At 46.5% G+C, this 18013-nt stretch overlaps 1 protein-coding gene across 1 annotated transcript in view; it reads right to left on the bottom strand.

Moving 5' to 3' along the window:
- PLXNA2 (plexin A2) overlaps window positions 1-18013 on the bottom strand; it is a 222350-nt gene that overhangs the window by 40902 nt on the left and 163435 nt on the right. The window contains exon 12 of the mRNA XM_007988604.3: window positions 16792-16982. Coding sequence (XP_007986795.2) covers window positions 16792-16982 — 191 coding nt within the window. The remainder of the gene's footprint in view (window positions 1-16791; window positions 16983-18013) is intronic.

The raw sequence follows: 18013 nt of genomic DNA, 5'->3' as shown, positions 1-18013 counted from the left end.
CTGGAGGTTCATTTTACCCAAGTCACCTTGTCTATGGCTCTGACTCCCTTGTCTGAAAATAAAATATCTCCCTTATGAATAAAACAAAACAACACACATGAAATGAATCAAGGGAGATATAGTCAAGGGGGCTCAGAGGTGTCTCTGTATGCTGGGGGTGAGGGTGGGAGAAGGAAGGACAACTTGGAGAGGAAGGAGCTGGCATGAGGAACTGACAGCCACTATAGCTCTTCTGTCCCTGGACTCTAAAAATATCCAACAATAATCCATCCTGGCTGTTCCAGTCTCCCCTGGCACGGTTTCCTCAGGGACCTGGGACTCCTAGGCTCTGGGAAATGCATACTCGTTAATGAGAAACAGAAAGGGCTGCTTCCTTACCTGCTGCAGGAGAGCATCCGTAGGAGACAATTTGCTTTTAGTTCCTGTTTCTCTTTTAATCCACTTGGAATGAGCTTCACCAGCCCCTCCATCCCCTTCCCTAGCCACCTGGATGGCATGAACCCACCTACCCAAAGGAACTGACGAAACAGTGTTGATTGGTTCTCTCTCCTTCCCCTACTTTTATTTCTTAAAAAACATTCTTTTGCTCGCTGCAGTTAATTACAACCTTTCAGAAAAACTGTGAAATGAAATCTTTCTGGAAAGCCTAAAAATATTTCTGTCTTGCAGGTAGCATGTGGGGACTGCACTGTGGATCCTCAGCGGCACTGGCAGCTTCCACGGGGTAGCTTCCTCCTGCTGGTAAATCACTGCAGTGCTTCCCTTCCAACATTCAGGGATCAGTGGCAGACACATGGTTGTGGCCATTGGGGTGCTGGAGGGTCTATTTGTTAGCACAGAGCTGCTCAGAAGCATAATTCAGCTTATATTGTTTAGAGAAGAAGACTCTTTTGGGGGGCAAATTACTAGCAAGTATTACAATCTTGGCATGAAGATACAAGTGAGATAGGTAGTTCCAGCTAGCAGCTTGGGGAATCCAAGTCAGGAGAATCAGTGTCCTTGTGGGTCATTAAACCAGGTCCACGGGGCTTGGAAAGTGCCTGGGGAGTGTAGGGTCTTTATGGCGGTCTTCTTTCTATGCTGTGTACCATGCTGCCAGCACCCAGGGTAGGTGGCAAGGGAGTTCAGGGGACAATGAAGCAACTATCATGCTCTGGGGCTTACAGAAGACACAGCTTATAGCTTCCTTGCTTAAAGCAAAACTGACACGTAAAATCCTGAATTTCCAAAACATAGATGAAGTGGTGATTATCTGATTTGCAAGTGGATTCCCAAGGCCTCCATTACTGACGACTTCCAAATCTATATGGTTGGCGCAGGCCCCTCTCCTGAGCTCCACAGCCATATATCCAATTGCTACTGGGCATCTCCACTTCCCCATTATGTACCTCAGGCGCCTCAAATTTCGCCATGTCTAAAAATGAACTCTTAATTTTTCCTCCTCCTACCCCCAAGCCAATTACCCTCCCAGATCCTCTTTCAAGGTTAATGGACTCACCATGCACCCACCCAGGAGTTCTGCAAGCACCTTCAACTGTTTCTTTCTCTCATCTACCACGAATAATAAAGAAAGTCGCCAGGCCCTATCGGTTCTCACTCCCAGGTGTCTTTTGAGCCCATGTGTTCCAGAGTAGGTGTTCAGCAGGGCTCCATCATCTCCTACCCACACTAACCCCAAGGGTTTGCATGTAAATATACTTTCCAATAGCTGCCAGGGTGACCTTCATGAACACATACTTGACCAGGTTACCAGTCTCTTGCTCTAAAAACCTTCCATGGCTCTGGCCATTGCCAAGGCAAAGTCCCTAATTCCTAAGGCTGGCCTGGCAGGTGTGGTCTTTCTGGTTCTGATCCCTTTTACCCCTTCTGCCACACTTTCCATTCAATAGCACGTCATTCATGTCCTACCCTCTCAGTGGTTCCTTTCTACATCACGCTCTTTAAAAATCTCTGAGCCTTTGGACATGTTACCCATTCACCTCCAGCTTAAAAATCAGAGTGGCTCAGGGTGGAGGTCTGCGTGCAGAGTGCAAAGGAACAGAGAGAGGCACCCTGTAGAAGGCAGCTTCTGTTGTCTGAAGCCTTCCAGGCAGCTGAGAATGAGTCTAAGGGCCTTGCCATCTCTGGTGGGCCCAGGAAGCAAGGACCCTGCATCCTGCCTTCTGCATTTCTTCTTAGGATCAAGTATTTGAAGATGGCCAGGGAGAGGAGGCTTGGTGACAAAGAATTTCTTCTCCAGAGAGGGAGTGAGCAGGATCTTGCAGGACACCACCTCAGACCAGGAAGCCGCAGGGTCCCAATCCCCCGACCCCCACCAGCCCTGCCCAACACACACAGAGACCATGTCCCCAGGGCTGTCTCTTAAAAGCAGTTTTTGATTGCAGGGCACTCAGGTCTGCATTCCACAAAGTTGGCTCTCCTGGAAGCCACGTCTGGCCTTTCTACATGGATCTATACAGGGGCAATTTGACTGAATCCCCAGCTACTGCTTGCAGGACTCTAAGCAAGTTCTTCCAGATCTGGATGGAGTTGAGAGGCTGCAGGGAAGGGGAGAGCTCATCTTCCACAGAGGTGAGGATGAGAGGCTGTGGTGGAGTCATATGGAGTGCCCCAATGACAGAAGGGAAACCAAAGTACGGCCAGCATGTTAGGCAGATCCATGTCTTGGTCAGTTTCAGATAGCTCTATGCTGCTGGCTACACTCAGGTAGGGGAGAAAGACCATCTGATGCTGGGAGAGTGTCTGCAGAAGGAAGAGAGTAACCTCTAGAATCAGACAGGCCTGAATTTAAATACCAGCTCTGACACTTACGAGTTATGTGACCTTGAATCTCAATATCCTCATTCAAAAACAGATAATGATGCTTGCCTCACAGGGATGATGTGAAGATTAAGTGAGATAACATTTGGAGAGTTCTTAGTATGCTGGTTTAGAGAGTAGGTCTTGATAATTGGTAATCTCCTTCCCTGCACCTCTGTCTTTGTAGATGACTAAACATGGGATGTCAGAATTGGCAGGGTTAGAGGTGATGGAGGACAACACATGGATGAGGGAGCTCATCACAGATGTTGGGGTGACCCAGGGTGCAAAGAGCTGCTCATGGGCCTATTGGAGAATGCCCGAAGCCTGAGCTTAGGCAGAGAGTGGTGATGCCGCCACAGTAGGGCCCTGGCTTTGGTGAGTTCTGTGCCCTGCACAGAAGCAGATTCAGAGCCAGACATCATCCTTTCACCCAAAATAAATTTGGAAGAACACTGGCCCTGTACAAGACGTTCTTTATTATTTCCTCCCCCCCTTCTGGCCATTTCTTCTTTCCCTGGCTATCAGCCATTCTGGGGTAGGTGCAGCATTCCACAATGAACTCAATTAATTCTTTCAGGAAAGTACTTCTGAATGAGACACCCACACAAACAAATGATTTGACAGTTTGGGGTGTGTGTGTGTGTATGTGTGTGTGGTGGGGAGGTGGAGAGAGGGGGAAGGGAAGTGAAACGTCAAATGAGCGGCCTGCTGCTGTTGAGTTGGGGTGAAAGGGGTCACTAAGGCTCTCCCCTCTGTGCTGTGCTGGCACTGCCTGTGTGCCCTTCCTCTGCCCACCCTTCACACTTGGGACCCCCCAGAGTCCTGGCCCTGTCCTCTTACGGACTACAGTCTTGTGCTGCAAATAGACATTTTGGTCAATGATGGACCATATATACGACGATGGTCCTTTAAGATTATAATGGAGCTGAAAAATTCCTACCACTTAGTGGCATTGTGGCAGTCATAAGTTGTAGGAAAGCCTAGGGAAGCATATACAATTATGTACAGCACATAATACTTGATAATGATGCTAAATGACTAGGTTATTCGTTTATGTACTTACTATATTTTTTATTGCCATTTTAGAGTGTATTCCTTCTACTTATTAAAAAAAAAAAGCTAACTGTAAAACAACTTCAGGGAGGACCTTCAGAAGAGATTCCAGAAGAAGGCATTGTCATCATAGGAGACAGCATCTCTTTGCGTGCTATTGCCCCTGAAGATCTCAAGGAGGTGGAAGACAGTGATATGGATGATCCTGACCCTGGGTAGGCCTAGGATGATCTGTGTCTTTGCGTCTTAGTCTTTAACAAAATAAGTTTAAAAAGTTAAAAAGTGAATTTCAAAACTAGAAAAAAATCTTACAGAATAAGGATATAAAGAAAGAAAATATTTTTGTACGGCTATACAATGTGTGTGTTTTAAGCTAAGTGTTGTTACAAAAGAGTCAAAAGGTTAAAAAGTTAAGTCTATAAAGTAAAAAGTTATAGTAACTGGCCGGGCGCCGTGGCTCATGCCTGTAATCCCAGCACTTTCGGAGGCCAAGGTGGGCGGATCACCTGAGGTCAAGAGTTTGAGACCAGCCTGACCAACGTGGGGAAACCCCGTCTGTACTAAAAATACAAAATTAGCTGGGCATGGTGGTGCATGCCTGTAATCCCAGCTACTCGGCAGACTGAGGCAGGAGAATCGCTTGAACTGGGAGGTGGAGATTTCAGTGAGCCGAGATTGTGCCACTGCACTCCAGCCAGGGCAACAACAGTGGAACTCCATCTCAAAAAAAAAAAAAAAATTTTTTTTATAGTAACTAAAGTTAATTTACAACTGAAGAAGAAAACAATTTTTAAATTAATTTAGTATAGCCTAAGTGCATACTGTCTTTACAGCTTATGGTAGTGTACAGTAATGTCCTAGGCCTTCACATTTACTCACCACTCACGGAACTCACCCAGAGCAACTTCCAGTCCTGCAAGCTGGAAATGGTAAATGCCCTAAATATGGTGTACCGTTTTTAATCTTTTACATCATATTTTTACCAGCCCGTTTTAATGTGTAGATACGCAAGTACTTACCATTGTGTTACAATTGCCTATGGTGTTCAGGACCAGTCACATGCAGTACAGGTTTGCAGCCTAGGTGTGCAGTAGGGCACACCATCTAGGTTTATGTAAGTACCCGCCATGATGTTCACATGAGGATGAAATTTCTAATGACACATTTCTCAGAATGCATCCCCATGGTTAAGTGATGTGTGACTGTACATGTGCTCGCTGGGAGAGCTCAGGGGCCCCCACGCTATAGGGTGTAAAGCCTCTATGCATTTGACATGCTGTTCCCTGTGCTGGTCAAGCATGTCCACTAACAAATGCCTACCCATCCTCAAGTCTCTACTCAAAAGATGCCCCCTCAGGGAGGCCTCCCCTGACTCCTTTAGCAGATTTAGTAGCCCCTTCTCCAACCCTCCCACTTCCCTCTATGAACACCTCCAGGACCACGATTGCCACACTACACTGTAACTGCTTATTCCCTCAATAAGACAGTAACTATCTTGGGACAAGGGACTATCTAGCTTTTCTTAGCAAACTAATCCTTAGCACACTGCCTGGAACAGAGTAACTGTCAATAAATATCCCAATTCCCTGTTAAAAGGAATTGCTGGTCTCAGCCAGATACTAGAACAGACTGTGTTCTTTAATGATGACTGGAGGAGTGGAGGTACGTAACTGTTGCCTGAGAGTGATGTAGTATTTTAACATCGGGATCATTAAACAGCTCTTCCTGCAATCTCCCTTGCTTTAATTTAAGCCAATTTCTGGTTTGATTCCTCATCGAATGGAGGACTGAACAGCTGCCTCCTCATCAAACATCTTTTAGCTACTGAAGACAGCAATTAAGTCACCCCTGGCCTTTGCTTCTGCAGTTCTTCCAGCCTTTTCACCGACGATCTTGGTTTCTAAACCCTTTGATCATTTTGGATGCTTTTCTCTGGACCCTCGGATTTCTATGCATCTTTTGAGAGTGTAGTGACCCAGACTCGGGTTGTGGCTTCAGCAAAGGCCTGATTGATTGATGAGCAGTAAGGAGGGCCTGTGAAGATGACTTCCTTTGCTTGTCACACACGCCATTAACCAGGCTGGCCCTGGGCAAAACCCAGTGGAGGATAAACATTTGGTATCTTTCCCATGTTCTTTTGTGTTTTTCTCCCAGGGGTTCTTTCCCCCATTTTAGGCACTTTTCACTCAGCTGTTCCCTCCTCCCTTTCTGTATTTGTTTACAACAAGTACAAAAAATGTATTTGCATCTTAATGGGACTTTAAGTTGTGTTATTACTTGGCCTTAAGATCACTATATCTATTGACTGGTTGTAGAATAAAAAGTATGTCTATTGTTTGCAGGATTCAGAGGGAAAATAAGGGAAACACTTTAGGGTAGAGAGCTCAGGCTAGCAGCGCTAAACCCTGCCCCAGGAGCAGTCAGTGACCACACCCAGGTATAAAGGTGGCTAGTTTAAGTCCTGGTCATACACTTCTTGATCTGTACATGTGAAGCCAGGAAGACTAGGCCAGCAGGATGTGGGATCAGGCAGGCATGCCTAGGTCACAGCACATATGACGATGGCAGGGGACTAAGCAGGAGATTCCTATCTTCTGCTGAGGCCCTCTCAAAACTTCCAGGAACCTCTGGTTTTGGGAGTCACTTCTCCACCTGCTCAGAACCCCCCTTGACAGCAGCACACAACTGAACCCTGGAGAGTGCCAGGGCACCCCAGCTAAATCTGTGTTCCTGCCAGACCCTGTCATGTTTGTTTTCCTCCGTGGGTGCCATGACCTGGAAAGCAGCCGCCGTGATGCTGCACCCGACCTCATTCTTGCAGCCACTAATTGAACAGTTCGGAGGGAACTGTGCCACAAAGCAGCCCAAGGGCAAGAGCAGATGCAGCCGATTAATTACAGCTGGGGAGATGCGAAGGGCTGCACCGGGGAGGCGCTGGAAGGCCCAGGGGCTTGGCAGCCTGGGGAGTGAGTGCTCAGGCGGGCTGTTCCTAGGTTCAGCTTCAGGCAGAGCCTTGTTGGGGCAGGGTTGGGGCCAACTTCAGAGTAGGGGCTTGTCGGGGCAGAGGAGCTTGGTGGGAGCTTCACAAAGCTCAGCTCCCATTCTAGACACCCTGTCTTCCTCTGGTTGTATCTCTGGGCTCATAGAGATGGCGAGAAAGAAGCCAGAAGCAGGGCTTCAGCTCTGAGGTATTGAAGATTCTGAGAATGATGGCTGCTGCTTTCACATTCTTTAAGTGCTTATAATGTGTCAGGAATTATGCCAGGGGCTTTACATATTTTATCCCACTAAGGGCTCAAAACAAGCTATGAGGTGTTATCATCATTCCCATTTTTCAGATGAGAAATGGTGTCCCAGAGAGGTTAAGTAACTTGTTTAAGGTTCCACAGTGAGTGGCAGAGCCCAGCCAGGTTTATCTAACCGCTGCTTTTTGCCTTCCCACAGCACTGCCCCGGGGAGACCCCCATCCTTGGTCACCCACCATAAGAAAGCATGCCCTGGCCTGCTCTTCGCTTCTGTCTGCTTAGGCACTCCAGCCCCTTTCCCTTTCTTCCCATCTCGGCAGCAGGCTTAAGATGCACAGGTCAAGAAGTGCATGGCGAGGACTTAAGACATGGCTAAGGCCATGCCTTGCTGCTTTCTAAGGAGCTCTGGAGTTGGCCTTGCTGGTCACTGCCTTTACTCCTGTTCTCTCTGGCTCCCTGAACTTCTCAGCATCCATCCCCCCTCCTCTCTGACCTCAGCCAGGCAATACCCACACTCCCCTCTTGGCCTTGCCCCTTTGTCTCTCCCTGTGAATGTCCAGTCTCCCCAAACAATGCCGGGACTGGAGACTACTGACTTTCTTCCCATCTCTGCAGCAGGCTTGAGGAAGAGCTTGGTGCCAGCTCCTTTCTCTCCTCTGGCTCTGCAGATTGACAGTTCTATTAGTCCAAGTGAGCTCAGGAAAGAGATGAAGGATAGTACACGGGTCAAACATATAGGGGCTCTTGAGTCAAGTAGCTGCAGGTCAAATTCCAGTTCTAAAACTTACTCTCAATGTCACTTCAAGAAAGTTATCAGACCTCAGTCGGGCGCAGTGGCTCACGCCTGTAATCCCAGCACTTTGGGAGGCCGAGGCGGGCGGATCACGAGGTCAGCAGATCGAGACCATCCTGGCTAACATGGTGAAACCCCATCTCTACTAAAATACAAAAAAATTAGCTGGGCATGGTGGCAGACGCCTATAGTCACAGCTACTTGGGAGGCTGAGGCAGGAGAATGGCATGAACCCAGGAGGCAGAGCTTGCAGTGAATCAAGATTGCACCACTGCACTCCAGCCTGGGCAACAGAGTGAGACTCCATCTCAAAAAAAAAAAAAAAGCAGGAAAAGAAAGTTATCAGACCTCATAGTGCTTCAGTGTCCTCATCTATGAAATGGGTCTAATGACAATACTAACTTCTATTTCATAACAGTTGTTTTGAGGTCGAAATGAGATGACATATGTGAGGTGCTGAGCTAAGTGCAAGGTAAGTATTCCGTGAAAGTTAGCTATGATTTTTCTCACGACTATTTTATGTTGAAGAAATCCAGGTGGAAGCTGGGTTAGCTGAGGTCCAAAGGAAAAGTAGCTTTGTTTTCACGAGCATCCTATGCAGGTGGAGCCTCTGGGTCCTGTTCTTGATGGGAACTCAGGGCAGGGGCAGACAGGCTGACTCGAGAAGGAGAGGTGGTTAGTGTGGACGTTGCCCAGCGTGGCATTGGCTGCCCCTCTGATGGGCCTGCGCCTCTCACCATGGTTTCCAGCAGGTGGGCAGTGCCCGCCCACTGGATTTGTAAAAGGAGACAGGAGAAACTAATGTCAGAGCCTTCCAGAAGGAGAAGAGGTGCTGAAGAAGCCACTCCAGAATGGCCTCAGCACCGTCAGCATCCTCAGCGGATGTTCATACTCTGTATTAAAAGCTTTTGTGTCTAAGATTGGGATTTCAGGAGGGTTCTGCCCTGAGGAGCCCCCTAATCAGGACAAACCAGTGAGGACAAGTCGAGGATGCGTTGACAGCTTCTCCTCTCTTTCCTAATCCTCTCACTCATTTGACTTTAGAGGGCAGCGATGCCAACTTTGTGGCTGCACGTTTTCATTCCCTCCTGGCTCCTAAAGACACCTGGATGCTGGGTCTGAGAAAGCGAATTGTGGTATTCTTTTCCACTTGGAGTGTATGTGTGTGTGTGTGCCTGTGTGTGCACTCTTCACAGTAGACTAGAGCCCAGCTGACGAGCTCTGTAGGAATCTATGACATTGGCGGTGCCAGCTCTCCTGCCCGGCGTGAATCCTTGCTGGCTCTGTCTTAGCTGATAGTACATTCAAAACCTAATTGTTATCTCAGCAGAGTAACTCCATTATTCATCCTGACACCATTCCCCGTTAGCTGTTTGTTGCAGTGATGTTATATTAATGAGGCCTGCAAATAAATGAACGAAAGATCAGAGTGCCGGCTTGTTTCTCAGGAAAGCTGGCTGACTTATTTATTTATTTGTGGGGAACTTTGCAGTGAGTCACTCTGGCCCTGGGTAGGTGGCTTTTGGCCTTTTCTGCAGAGATTTGGTGCAGCCTTGCAGATAAATACTTGTAAATGTCCCAGTTTCCCCAACAGTTTCACAAATGCATTTGCATCTGAGAGAATCCAGGCAAAACCAATATACTTTAAATTATTTGTGCAAGTGGAGAACAGGAGCCAGCAGGAGTGATGGATCATCTCAAACTATTAAGGTATCAACAATTATTTGAGCTTGGTTTTGGAGGCCAGTGTACATGGTTTTCTATAATTGATTTTCTTTCTCAGTTACATTTACCTAAGATATGTAAGATAATGTTAAAGAGAATTTATATTCCCTAAGCATGGACTATGGAGGTGATGGAGAAGTTACTGAGGTTGAAAAATTCATAAAGTAAAAGCTACATGGTGGTCAATGGAGAAACAGCTGTAAACCTAACACCCCCACTGCCTGGCATCAGTGTGACCGTATGGTGCAATGTGCCAGGTGACTCTGGGAACACACAGGAATGTTCTTTCACATCTTAAGGGTGGTGGGCTCCTGGTCACACCAACTCTGGTGTTCATCTCCTGCATCTTAAGCCTGCTTTGCCTTGGCTTCACCCTGATCTGTTCTTGCCTGCAAGTGTGAACCACCTGGGCCCCATTGTCTGGCCTCTCCCACCAGGCTGAGATGATTGAGAGGTCAGAGCTGCCAGGCCAGGGAATCCAGCTTTCACTTTAGCTTAATGGCCATCTCACTGGTGGGCATAGCAAAAACAACAACAACAACAAACCCAACTGAATGTGATAGCTTCAAGAAATAACTGGGGTAGGGGTTAGAATAATGCTTCCCCCTGAAAGGCAAGAAGTGACTGCCCCAAGTTCACATGCACCCCAATATCCCCTTCTTGTTGTTTTTCCTCCCACTCATAGGAGTAAGTGTGGACCTCATTATGTTTAGGAAGACAGTTAGGTGAAGGTTACTTTAAGGCTCAGTACAAAGGGTAACCAATATTCCCAATTTGTCTGGCATCTCTTGGTAAGTTCCAAGAGGATTCTGATTCTGGACGCAGACATTTTTGTTACACTTGGGGTGGGATGAGGTGGGGAAATGTGTAGCCAAGGAACAGCCCCCCATCCCCCTCACCATGGCGTGGTGGAGGAAGTCTGCCTTCTGCTCTGCTGCTAACCAGATATGGGTGTGACACTGGGCTAATTCTTTACTTCTCTAAGCACTGTTTCCCCAACTCTTAAGTGGAGATAATCATAGCCATCTTGCAGGGCTGTTTGGAGGAGCAGGCTCAGAGCCTGGCACATGGGAGAATCTTGTTAAAGAGAAGCAATTGTCATGAAGACTCCCAGAATTAGAATGTTGGCTGGTCTGCTCATGTTCCTTGCCTGAGGTTAGTGTCCTCATTAGCAGGAGACCTGTATCCGTGCTTCAGGCCTCCTTCTACACAGGACACAACTGCGGAGGGTGGAGATTAGAAGTCTGCCCCAGGCCTTTTGGAGGAAGCACAGTGGCCTGCAGGGCAGTCAGTTTCCAGCCTCTTCCAGGTAGCCAATGTTCAAGGATAGGCTGGGGCTACATTGGAAGAGGCTGCATAACCTAATCTCCCTAACCAGGACTCATGTATACATGCAATAGACAATTTCCAAGCCCAGTACAGTTCATGGCATACAGTTGTCATTAATTAAATATTCATTTAATGAGTGAATTAATGTATTTGGAATGGTGGCATCTCCCCCCTCTGATCAGAATGCTTACTCTTATGGTTTGACTCCTGTCTCCTCAAAATTCATATGGTAAAGACCTAATTCACTACCTTAGAATGGCATCTTCTTTGGATATAGGGTCTTTAAAGAAGTAATCATATTAAAATGAGATAATTAGGGTGGGCACTAATCCAATATGGCAGGGTATTTATTAAAAAAAGAAAAAAAAAGACTAGGGAGACAGATACACACACAGAGATAGAATGCCATGTGGACATGAAGGCAGAGGTCAGGTTGATGCTTCTACAAGCCAAGGAATGGCAAAGATTCCAGCAACCACCAGAAGCCAGGAAGGAGGCCTGCAGCAGATTCTCCCTCACAGAGCTCAGAAGGAACCCATGCTGCTGACACCTTGATCTTGAAGTTCAGGCCTCCAACTACATTCAGGTTGTTTAAGCCACCTGTTTGTGGTTCTTTGCTAGGGCAGCCCTGGGAAACTGATACACTCGCTTGGAGTGAAGAAGACCTCTGTTATGTGAGCTCCAAAATCCCTTTACCCTCCCTGAGTTTATCTTTCTGAGAAAATATTCAGTCTCCTCCTTTACTGCTGGATCCTGCCCACTCATGGCTCCTTAAGAAATGTTTTCCTCTGGGCCTTCCTTTCCAGTGGGTGGCTCCTCACACCCTCCTCTTTGAGGTCCCAGCAGGTCCTGAAGCACAAGCTGGGGGAACGGAAACGTGGTGGGCCAGGCATCTCATGGGCTTTCCAGTCCTCTGCACGTCTCCTGTTTCTAGGGTTGAACAGGTGACACGTGCACAGACACCCATGATGACAGCTGGGAATGGGAGCAGCTCAGGAGGCCTCCCACGGGGGACAGCATCATTATCACACCACAAACTCGCTGAGGAGCAGACAGTGAGTCCTGAGGGGGTCCTAACCTGAAGTTTATGCAAACTGTGAAATTCAATAGCCTGTACAACTTGTTCTACATGAAGCTGCCATAAAAGATGAGTCCCTCGGGGTGGGCCTGGTTGCCATGGAGAAGATGGGGTAAGGAGGGGTTAAGGAAGAACGCAGCTGTTTATCTAACTATGTGTGCGCCCACTTCTTTTTCTAACATAGAACTCCTTTGAGATCATCTCATTTATTTCTCTGCTGTCCCAGGAAGGACAGCATCCATTCCAGCTTCCACTTATTTCCAGGTGGAGATTCTGCCACCCCCAACTGCCATCACAGGCCATCTTAGAATCCTTCTCTTTTCATCCTTCAAGAAGGATCTTTGTAGTAAGTGGCTTCTATTTACTGCACAGAGTGGCTGCACTAAGGAGGGAACCCATTCTGAAGATGAAGGCTGAGGACAAGGAAGTCTACATCAAAGGGTATGGGCCTCATGGAAGTCCGATGATTCAGAGGTTTGGGGAAAACATCTATGCCAGTGCAAAGGGATTAGCCAAGAAAGCTGAAGTAAAGAAAATGAGTTGGCCAGGTACGGTGGCTCATGCCTATAAATCCAGCACTTTGGGAGGTCGAGGCGGGCAGATCAGTTGAGGTCAGGAGTTTGAGACCAGCCTGGCCAACATAGTGAAACCATGTTTCTACTAAAAATACAAAAATTAGCTGGGTGTCGTGGCACTTGCCTGCAGTCCCAGCTACTCGGGAGGCTGAGGCAGGAGAATTCCTTGAACCTGGGAGGCAGAGGTTGCAGTGAGCCAAGATCACACCACTGCACTCCAGCCTGGGCGACAGAGTGAGATTCCATCTCAAAAAAGAAAAGAAAAGAAAAGAAAATCTCCTTAAAGGTTACTTTTAGCAAATTACATATTCTTGCCGAAAACACCATAGAGATGAGATTGTGTCCTTCTCAGAGCATTCTATTGAAAGGTACATGAGGTTGATTTTTCCCATTACTGGCTTTGTTTACTTTGATCAATTGGTTTAGGTGAGGTCTACCACATTTCTTCACTGTCCAGTTACTATTGTTCTTGTTATAATTAATAAGTATCTTATGGGAAGGTAGCTTAAGGTTATGTAAATATCCTATTTCTCATCACACTTTCATCTACTAATTTTAGTGTTCATTGACCATTCTTTGCCTGAAACAATTATTACTGTGTACTTTGCCAAATGGTGGTTTCTATTTCTGTAATTCCTTCTACATTTTTTAGTCGGAATTCTAGTGTACAGAAGAGTTTTTCTGTCTATTTATTTATTTAGAGACAGGGTCTTGGCTGGGCGTGGTGACTCACGCCTGTAATCCCAGCACTTTGGGAGGCCAAGGTGGGCAGATCACTTGAGGTCAGGAGTTTGAGACCAGCCTGGCCAACATGGCAAACCCCGCCTCTTCTAAAAATACAAAAATTAGCCAGGCGTGGTGGTGCATGTCTGTTGTCCCATCTACTCAGCAGGCAAAAGAAAGAGAATTGTTTGAACCCGGGAGCTGGAGGTTGCAGTGAGTTGATTGTGCCACTGCACTCTAGCCTGGGTAACAGAGCGAGGCCTTGTCTCAAAAAAAAAAAAAAAAAAAAAAAAAAAGTTAAAAAAGAGACAGGGTTTCTCTCTGTTGCCCAGGCTGGAGTGCAATGGCATGACCATAGTTCACTCTAGCCTCAGATTTCTGGAATCAAATGATCCTCCCACCCCAGTCTCCCAAGTAGCTAGCACTACAGGCATGCACCACCACATCCAGCAAAATTTAAAATCATTATTATTATTTTTTAGAGATCAGGATTCTGCTGTGTTGCCCAGGCTGCTCTTGAACTCCTGGCTTCAAGCAGTCCTCTCAGCTTCTGCCTCCCAAAGAACTGGGATTACAGGCATGAGCCATCGTAGCTGTCCCCTCATTATTTATTTAGTTGTTTGTTTCTTTTTATCAGGAAGAACCACGGATTCTTATTCTGTTGGTGAAATCCACAGCTATCATTTTTTATATTCTTGCTCAAATTGCCCAGATTTGGCCTCTGAGATCCCCTTTGAGTTGCCTCAGGTGCCTTTTTGATAGGTCCCGTACAGGTAAATTTTGGTACTTCTTGCCAAAGAAATATATAACCTGAATGATCATCATGAGGAAACATTAGACAAATCCAAATTGAGGGACATTCTACAAAATAACTAGCCTGTGCTTCTCAACAGTATCAAGGTCATAAAAGACAAAAATGACTGAGGATTAAAGGACAAAGGAGACATGACAATAGAATGTCACATGGGATCCTGGATTGGATCCTAGACCAGAAAAAGGACATCGGTGGGACAATTGGCAGAATGTTAATAAGGCATGTATATTAGATGATATTATTGTATCCATGCTAATTTCCTGATTTTGATAATTATACTGTGGTTATGTAAGATGTTAACTTTGGAAATCTGGGTGAAGGGTATATGAAAGTTCTTTGTACTATTTTTGTACCTTTTTATAAGTCTAAAATTATTTCAAGAATGAAAAGTTAAAGAAAGAGACAATGACTTTTACAGGGAAAGGAGGATGGGGTGGGGGTAGAAGAAAATGAAAAGGAAAAAATATTGAAATGAAAATAAAGAAATGAAAGAAAATATTCCAGATAATCATGAATACAACATTCCAGGCCTGGATGCTCCCTCCCCCATGTCCTGTTCAGAGTGAGGTGCCCCGAGTGGCTTGGGACACAGCATGGATTTGTCTCTCTCCAAAGATGCTCCTTCCTTTCTCAACAGCCTTGACTTGAAAAGCACCAGCAGGAGATTGGGGCCTCTGATGCCTGCTGATATGTTCACTGGGAAAATCAATTACAGCCTAATTACCTCAGGGGGTTAATTAGCCTCGTGTAGCTTGGGTGTCCTTTGTGAACAGAGCAGCCCATCAGCCCCCAGTCAGCGAGCAGGGGCAGCTGAGGCAGAGGTTTCCCAGTGAGAAGCTTGCCTTGGGGCTGGAAAGGGGCCCCAGCCAGTCGGGGAGCGGATGGTGCAGCTGCTGGGGCTGGCACAGGCGGGTGGTGCTGATGGAAGCAAGTCTCTGCCTAATTTAAGCTCCCCCACACCATGGGTGCCCACAGATGTAGTGACTGACAACTGCAGCAGCAAGAATTACGGAACAGTGCAAGTTCTCAGGCCAGCAGTGGCCGGAAATCACTCGAATCAGGGAGAAGGCACGGAGCCCTGAGCAGCTCAGGAAGCTAGCTGTCTGAGGGCAGAGGCTGGGGCACCGCCAGCAGCCCCTGCAAACATTCTCTTCCAGAGACATAAAGACACAGGAGAAAGTCAGGAGGCACCATCCCTGGTCACAATCAAGAATAAAATGGGATTGAAGTAGCTCTGTCTTTGAAAGGCAGTGTCTGTGCTCTCCTAACTCCTCTCTGCATGGATGAATGAGGGCCTGGATGCAGTAAGCACTCTCCCACCGACAGCCCTGCAGTGTCTGGGATATGCTGCCTTGTGGATGGATTGCATCTATTTGGTCTAGGAAAGGTTAAGGAAGGGGAAGCACCTCTTCTTCTTTTATGTACTTGGGAATATTGTAAAGAATTTAAAAATGGTTTTATAATTAAATATGAGTTCAAATACTGGCACTGCCACTTATCAGCTGTATAAACTTGAGCATGCCACTCAATTTCTCTTTTCTTCATCTGTACAATGGGGGTGAGAATACTTATTTCCCATAGTTGTTGTGAGGATTAAATGTAATTTACACACATTAAATAAATACTTTCTACCTCTTCAAATAACCTATCTGTAGGTTAGCAGCACCCATTCCATCTTAACGGTTTCTTTTAAAACTGATCTGAGGTTTTGATATGATCATAGAGATGTTCTAGAAGTTTCCCAATATTCTGTGATATAGGTGAGGACAAGAGTTGCTTTCTCTGGCCAGCAGGGAAAATGAAGCAGGGAAAAGGATGGTGCAGCAGCTCAGGGAAGAGGCAGAAAAGGAGCAGCCCCTTCCTCCTTTCTTAAACACGCAGACCACCGGGCACCTGCCCGGGCCTTTATTCCTAGTCACCATCAGGAAGGTGCAGTTAGTTTCAAAGTATGAGTGACAGTTATAGACTAGGGAGCAGTGAAAAGGGAGCACAGAACACAACCAGAGTTAAATACAGCGACTCCTCTCCCAGGCCATTTGAAACCCAAGCAATTGCATTTTCATCCACATTATCTATTCATCTTCCTTTGAAATTTGCTATTTTGGAAACATCATTTTTCCCCAGGATAATTAACTTCCTTTTCTTTCCATTAAAATGCATGAAAAAATTGGGACAGGGAGTAAATCCTGGGAAATGGCACGGTGGCTAATGCAGTGCTTGCCTTTACTCTCCTCTTCCGTTCTCAGCTTTGCAACTCCGAGCTAATTGCGGCTCCTGAAATCACATTTCTGCTGAGAAAAGCTAAACCTGTTTTCTGAAATGTTCACCCACCATGGAGCCAATTTCTCCTCCTCACTTGGCTCAGCCAGCCTGGCAGGGAGACTGGGCTGGCTCTGCCTCCCTTGTCGTGTGCACGTGCACACCAATGCACTTGTACATTCATGCGCAGGCATGAGGATGCGCTTCCATACGCTTACCTCTTATACCTAGACAGCGGCTATCGAGACACACATAAGAGATTTCCTACACCCCCCACATTAAACTCACTCTACGCCAAGAATTTGTCCACAGAGTCTCAATTTGCACTCCTCTCCCACTGTCTTGGGGTCAGCTCTTGGCTGCCCCTTCCTACTCTAGGGACTTGGAGGACTTACCTCGGTGATTTGAGGGTTGGAGCACTTGACATTGTGGCTGGACCAGTCGAGCCAGGGGCTGGAGGGGCTGGTACAGTGCTGGTGGAGGGTGCACCTGCGCTCGCCGCTGCACCAGCCACACTCAAACTTCCGGTCGGCCTTGAGGCAGAGGCCACAGCTCTCCCGCTGGGCTGCACACTTGTAGAGATGGACTGCAAAGAGAGCAGGTGGTCACAGATGAAACCAGAAAGGGCTGCTCACAATATGCCCTACTCTTGCAGGTGTGATAGAAACTCTTCCTCACCATGGATAACACCACTGATCATCATTATCATTGCAAGAATGACTGATGGGGAATTAATAAATTGAGCCTCTTACCAGTCACTTAAGGGCACTAGGAAGCATAATATTATTTAAGAATTCTGGCTCTAGATTGAATCAGATTAGGGCTTTAATTGCGGCTTCACTACTTCCTAGCAATGTGACAAAGGATTTCACCTCCTTGAACCTCACTTACCTAATCTCTAACATGAAGATAATCATTGTTTTTTTGTGAGATTGGAATAAGATACTGCATATTAAGTGTTTAGCACAGTGCCTGTAACATATCTGATGCCCTATACATGTTTATTTTCTTTTCTTTGAACTCGTGCTATATTCTTATGCTGCCTTTTCTCTTACTCTCACACTCTCACATATGGTCCTCATGCAGGAAGTAAGGGCTGCTTTCCTCCATTGAAGGAAAAATGAGGCTCAGAGAGAGATAATGACTCTTAGAGCTTAGTAAGATTAGTGACCCAAACTGGAATCTTCAAACTCCAACTTGCTATGCTGCTAAATGGTAGGTCTTGAGAAGAGAGGAGTCTTGTCTGGCAAACTGGAAATTGCATGGGTTTGAGAGAGGAGTCAGCTTGGGGTTAAAGGCCAGGTGGCTAGCAGTGGGGGAAGCACTGCTGATAAAAAAAAAAAAAAGAGGGTGACACAGTCTGTTCACAGCCCTTATGAATTGAGAATATGTCCCCAGAGAGGGAAAACTGGCTACTTAAATGGTAACATTTGGAGGGTGCAAACCCTTTGTCTTTGCTTTTGTCTCCTGTTGACTTGTAAGTGCTGGTATAACCAGCGAATTAGTGGAACTGTGCTTCAGGTTCAGGAACCTGGTCTTAGCTCCTTGCCTGCTGAGATTTCGAGTTAAAAGTAGAATTCTCCAAAAGCAAAACACATAAAACTCATTTTTCCACTC

Source organism: Chlorocebus sabaeus, chromosome 25 (genome assembly GCF_047675955.1).
Source record: "Chlorocebus sabaeus isolate Y175 chromosome 25, mChlSab1.0.hap1, whole genome shotgun sequence".
NCBI lineage: Eukaryota > Metazoa > Chordata > Mammalia > Primates > Cercopithecidae > Chlorocebus > Chlorocebus sabaeus.
This window is presented reverse-complemented; position numbering and strand designations above follow the sequence as displayed.